A 6,000-nucleotide genomic window follows, 5' to 3' on the forward strand; every position below is an offset into this window, starting at 1 on the left:
AGCCTGTGGCCCAATGGTTAAAGTTGAGGTTGAAGGGTTATCACACAATCTCAGGCTACCCTAGGGGGCACTAATGAGAATCTCCAATACTGATGCATTTGGTTTTCAACCATCTCCTCTGCTTCCAGAACCTCCAAAAAATTGGATCTTGAATAGTCAGCAAGTAGCCCAAATCCCTTCTTGTCCTGCATTACCATGGCACTAACTAGGCTAGTTAGATAACTAACGCAGGCCATACATTATACAATTTTATTTCCTTCAAACATGGGTTGAATGAAAGAAATTTGCTTGATTTCCCCATAAATACAGTCAGCCTTTCCCACTGGCAGAATACACTGATCACTGCTGGTGGCCACAGCCAGCAGTAGTGAAAGGGTGAAAAAACCCCGATAGGCTGGTTGTACAGAAGTTGATCAATGGATCAACTTTAGTACAACCAGCCTGCCCATAGATGGATTTAACTTCGGTAGGTTCCTGCTGAACAAGCCAAGTTTTGATTAGTCTATGACCATCTTAACTGTATGGTTGACGTTACTCTGGTAAACCGATGAATAATTAATCTTTAAATAATAATGCACCCACAGGCTGTCCTTTCACAAAGCTCAGGAATGTAGGTGAGGACAGGCACACAAACTAACGGGTCAACCATTAGCCTTGTCCTTAAATTCAAATCATGAGGAGAGCCTGCAAATTGCAGCAACCAATCCGATTGGCTCTCCAATCTCATGCTACTCTTTCAACACTACTGAACAAGTTCCCGAAATACCTACCTATAGGACTATCCATGAAACCGGACAATAATAATAGTCTCTTTCAATACTTGTAACAGTTGTAACAGTATGACAAAATGTACAGATAATTTAAGAATCACCTCTGGAGGATTCACAGTGATGGAAGTAGATCCAGATGGATTGCAAGGACCCACTGAAAGAAAAGAAACAGAAAAAAGTTTTAGCTCTAGATCAGTAAAAACTCTAAAAATGTATCTCCAGTCTAAAGTTTGTTCTGTTATGTTAGTTTCAGATATAATTGGAAAAGAAAGAAGTGTCAGGTTTTGTCAGGTTATGTCAATGGCCTTTGTCACACTGTTTTTCAAGGTGACCACTGAAAGTGATGAGCAAAACAAGAAAATGGTACAGTTATCACCATAACAGTTTGAAAAAGGACATGGCACCTATTCTGGTGACAACCATTTAAAAAAAAAAAAAAAGTTTGGGCTTCTTTAGTAAGCAGCCACCACCTGAGTATAAAAGCCTGTCCCCTGGCAGTATGTTGCATAGGAAGACCCTTTCTCTCTGTGTAGAAGAAGTACACCTCTCTGCAGAGATCTGATAGACCCTCTGCTAAGTAAAACCTACAGCTTTCTCATAAAAAGGGAGCATAAGGTTTCCTGACTGCAGAGCTATAAATCTGACTCAGCAAGGGGAGTGTCAGACCTCTGCAGAGAGACCACTGCTTCCAGACAGATATAAAACGTCCTTCAGAGCATGCTGGCAGAGACAGTCTTTACTACTCAGTCTGTGCCTGCTGTTTAAGGCAATTGTTAGACAGTGCACATGTTTTGCTTTGATACAACTGGATTATATTTAGCTGATTAACACTGAAAGATCAGTTGGGCGCTATTAAAGGTCAGCACATCCAAAACGTATACACCACTAAGATGAGGGCTGGCTTATCACGTCAAACACAAGGACATCAGCAGTGAGAACCAGGGCCATGGATAAGGGGGTATCACCAGTCCTCCTGTACGGGCCCCCGGCCAGCAGGGGGGCCCAGACAGCTGGGTGAATCAGATTTGGGCAGGGAGGGTGATCAGGGTAGCAATTACTAGAATGGATCCCCTGTATGGCTCACTCTGCAGCAGATGAATGCTGGCTTCTTCTCCTCTCCCTCCCACTGGCTTTTAGCTCCTGCAGAGAGAGCCATACAGGGGATTGGTTCCAATAATTGCCCCTCTGCCGCACCCATCACCATCCCTGTGCACCATACATTTCTCCCTGCTGCCCAGGCCCCCCTGTGCGCCCCCACCCCTGCAGTGCCGCCGGCTTTTCACCTCTCCTTCCCACTAGCAGCTGCAAGCATGCAATAGGGACCTTCATGATGGAGAAGGGTCCAAAAAATATATCACATTTCTTTCTTTCCTGAATGAACACAATGAGTGATAAGTACTGACTGATCACGTACGGTGTTCATTCATAACTGAAGCATAGTAAACTGTGTTTTTTTGGGGGGGAGGGTCCTGTCAGGTTGGCTGTATGGAGCCTTGTGGTTTCTAACAGCAGCCCTGGTGAGAACTGCCCTTTAAGACTGCCAGGTTCCGTTCCCCTTGTAAAATAAACTACAAAACTTGGCAGGTAGGATGGATCCATCCCAACACTTCAGCAGATAAGCAGAAATGGGAAATATACTGAGCAGGCCTAATCATGGCAAGGATAGAAAAGAAGCTGATGGCTGATTCTACCCAAATGCTAAATAAAAATGATAAATTATGAGGCAAATCAGTGAAATATTCCCACTTCTCAACAGTTCACACATTCATCCCTTCAGCTAATTCGCCCAGTGAAACAGAACAAATTCACTTTCATTAGTGGAACCTCCATCCATTCTCTGGGATTTACCTTCACAGTTGGGGAATCCATAGGTTCCAGTGGTGCAGGCATCACATTTGAGGCCTGTGACGCCCAGACGGCACCTGCACTGCCCGCTCTGTGGGTCACATGTGGCATAAAGAGAACCTTCTTTTGAACACTGACAAGCTGTACAGACAAAAGAAAGACGATAATTAAGTCAAACTGGTAATATATTTCCTGAACAAGACAAAGGCTGCAACCGATATTGTTGTCTCACACACTAGTCAGAACAAATGTAATCATTTACCCAAAGCCACTTATCCAATTCAGACTTTTTGACTCCAAACTGTCATTTCCACTTCTAAGTCTGACTGGCGGATGTGAGAAAATACGCATTTTTTTGCACACTGTCTTTGCGTATACATCACTAAGGTGAGGGCTGGAATATCACGTCAAACACAGGGACATCAGCAGTGAGAACTGCCCTTTAAGTCCTCATGCACACAAGACGTTTTTACAGCTTCTGTTTTTGGCAATTTTTTCAACAGCCAATAACCCCCCCCCCGGCACGTTATCCTATGTATCCATGCACACATAGACTGTAATCAGCATTTTTTTGGCAGGGGTGTTTTTTGGCCAAGAAGAAACAATCCAGAACCAGTGGGCTCCTAGAGGAGTTTTTTTAGCTGTAAAAACGCTCTAACGCTGACAAACGCGGCAAACCAGTATTTTGAGACTTTTTTGAGCAAAAAAAATAATTTTTGGGGAGTAAGAAAAATGCAAACGCAAAAAAACGCCACTAAACGCAAATGCAAAAACGCTATAAAACGAGACTTTACACAGCTAACGTTACCAACGTTATGCTCAGTGTGCAAGGAGCCTTAAGCTGGGAATACACGGTTAGAAAATCGGCCGATTGGTTATCCGACAACCTAGAGGTGTTCGTTTGTTGGTCGAAATCGTGGCCCACATTAACCAATCTAAAAAAATAGTTAGTCGGGCAATACGTAGCATTGACGTCTTCCATACAAGTGGAAGTGATGCAGTGTGCATGTGACCTTGTAGCCACGCCCTTCTGGCCAGAACGAGCGATACACACAACAATTAACCATATAAATACAATTGTGAATATGATATCAAACAAAAACCCTAGACCCCACTCTAATTTCTAATTAGAAGAAAACTTTCAACCCCTGAAAGTTTAAAATCAAATAAAATTGTTCCAAAAAGAATCTCCCCTCTTTCAACAAAATCCCACCTATAATAAAAAACAAAACACACTCCTTACAAGTGATAATTAACCGCAATGAGTATAATATCCAGGGGCGGACTGACAACTCATGGAGCCCCCGGGCAATAGGGGATCATGGGGCCCGTGTCCTTGCCCAAACTCAAAAAAAACCTATGAAAAAGGTACCAGGGGGCATCTCATGGGGCCCCCTACTGACCCCGGGCCCTCGGGCAGTGCCCGAGTTTCCAAATGGTCAGTCCGTCCCTGATAATATCGTTTATTACATGACCTATATACATAAATAGTGATACATAAAATATAATATGCAGAATTCTGGTTTCATGATCTCACTAGGCCAATCTACTTTTAACATTTGGATTTTTCGTTCGTCTTTTTATGAAGATTCCTTAGTCATCTTCTGTTTTTGCTCCTGTGTGATAGCGCTTGATAGATTTTTTTTGTACGACTGTCATACCACCGCATAGCAAATCGGTCGTTCGTATGCGAAATGACAACATTTTTCACTATTGTTCAACCAGATTTTTTTGTCCACATTATAGTTGTCATTTAGAAACATGCTGCTCATCAACGAAGAGAAAATCATTCGATCAGTGACTCCGCAAAATTTTTCGTACGATTTTCTTATCGTGTGTACGGGGCAAAGGACTGCCAGGTTCCGCTCCTCTTGTAAAGTAAAATACAAAACTTGACAGGTAGGATGGATCCACCCCATAACACTTAAGCAGATAAGCAGAAATGGGAAATATAGTGAGGAGTAGGGCGGACTGACCATTTGGAAACTCGGGCACTGCCCGAGGGCCAGGGGTCAGTAGGGGGCCCCATGAGATACCCCTGGTACCTTTTTCATAGGCTTTTTTGAGTTTGGGCAAGGACACAGGGCCCCATGATCCCCTATTGCCCGGGGGCCCCATGAGTTGTCAGTCCTCCCTTGGTGAGGAGGCCTAATCAGGGAAAGGATATAAAAGAAGCTGATGGCTGATTCTTCCCAAATTCTACATAAAAATGAAATATTAGGTAAATGAGATTGGCATGACAAGGGTTGGCTCTGTCACTTGGCATGACAGACAAACAGTAGGATTAGCACTCAGTGCGACCACACAGAACAGCTGTTCAGGGGACTGAATATCTGCTAAGTAAAAACTGACCACCCATGATGTTTTTGAACTGGTAAGTGAAAGTATTTCCACAAGGGGCCAAGCCGATTACCCAAAACTGATGTTTCGGAGTTTGGTAGGAGCTGGCAAGATCCCTGGGCTGAGTTCCCAGGTCTACACATCTGCTGTGAGGATATTAATATTAAGTAGAATATAACAGGAACAGCTGAGATGGCTTGGAACATCCAAAACTCCAAGGTGGATCGGAATTATGGACTCCAGAACAAAATAATCAAAGAGGCTATGGGGATTTGTAGACTTGTCTGCATAGTAGGATTCCTTAATACTTCAAACAAGCTCAGGTGAGGCAGCTCCCAACACAAAAAGGTTCCCCTGCACCCAGCAATGAAGAAGTTGGCCAGACTAAGTGGAATACATTTTCAAGGGGCCATATTATGTCTACTGAGGGCCACACCCACCACCTTAATTCCACAAAAAAAGATGATATAAATTCAGTATTTAACATTATAATAACCATTGCAACTCAAAAATTTTATCCAAGACAAAAGGACTTTCAACATTCCCAGCAAATGTAAGTGTGGCCTTTGTCAACCGCAGAAACACCGGGGCTCCTTTAACTTGAATTTCTTAAAGGATAAGTTCACTTTTAGGAACATGATACATGTTAGACCCGGTTTTAGGGTGGAACATGTAACATGTTCCCCATGATGCAGCCGCTGCCCCCCCCCTGACAGAAGTCTGGGGAGAGGTTCCCCATACTATCGGATTTGAAAACAGCGAGGCTGTGCGGGGCTCCGCCCACACAGCCACATCATCCATTCACAGAGTTCCATGAATGAATGAACTGCAAGTCCCGACAGTCTTAGCGGCTGTCAGGCTTGTAGTTTTCAAAGAACTACCACGGTGCTGTGGTAGTTCATTATTTATTTCAGGTACTTATATAGCGCCGTCAGTTTACGCAGCACTTTACATATATATTGTACATTCACATCAGTCCCTGAACCCTCAAGGGGCATACAATCTAAGGTCCCTAACACTCAAGGGGCGTACAATCTAAGATCCC

At 43.6% G+C, this 6,000-nt stretch overlaps 1 protein-coding gene and 1 long non-coding RNA gene across 5 annotated transcripts in view; one reads left to right on the top strand and one right to left on the bottom strand.

Annotated features, from left to right (window-relative positions):
* The window catches only part of LAMA5 (laminin subunit alpha 5), a 215,966-nt gene that overhangs the window by 97,301 nt on the left and 112,665 nt on the right, over window positions 1-6,000 (bottom strand). For all 4 annotated transcript variants that reach the window (XM_089661526.1, XM_089661525.1, XM_089661524.1 and 1 more), the window contains exons 16-17: window positions 2,619-2,756; window positions 872-924 (exon numbers count right to left, since the gene is read on the bottom strand). In XM_089661526.1, coding sequence (XP_089517652.1) covers window positions 872-924; window positions 2,619-2,756 — 191 coding nt within the window. The remainder of the gene's footprint in view (window positions 1-871; window positions 925-2,618; window positions 2,757-6,000) is intronic.
* Window positions 1-6,000, top strand: part of LOC149436720 (uncharacterized) — a 68,057-nt gene that overhangs the window by 5,582 nt on the left and 56,475 nt on the right. The gene's annotated exons all lie outside the window — the stretch shown is intronic.

Source organism: Staurois parvus, unplaced genomic scaffold (genome assembly GCF_062004578.1).
Source record: "Staurois parvus isolate SC_StPar_1 unplaced genomic scaffold, SC_StPar_1.0 ptg001349l, whole genome shotgun sequence".
Lineage (NCBI taxonomy): Eukaryota > Metazoa > Chordata > Amphibia > Anura > Ranidae > Staurois > Staurois parvus.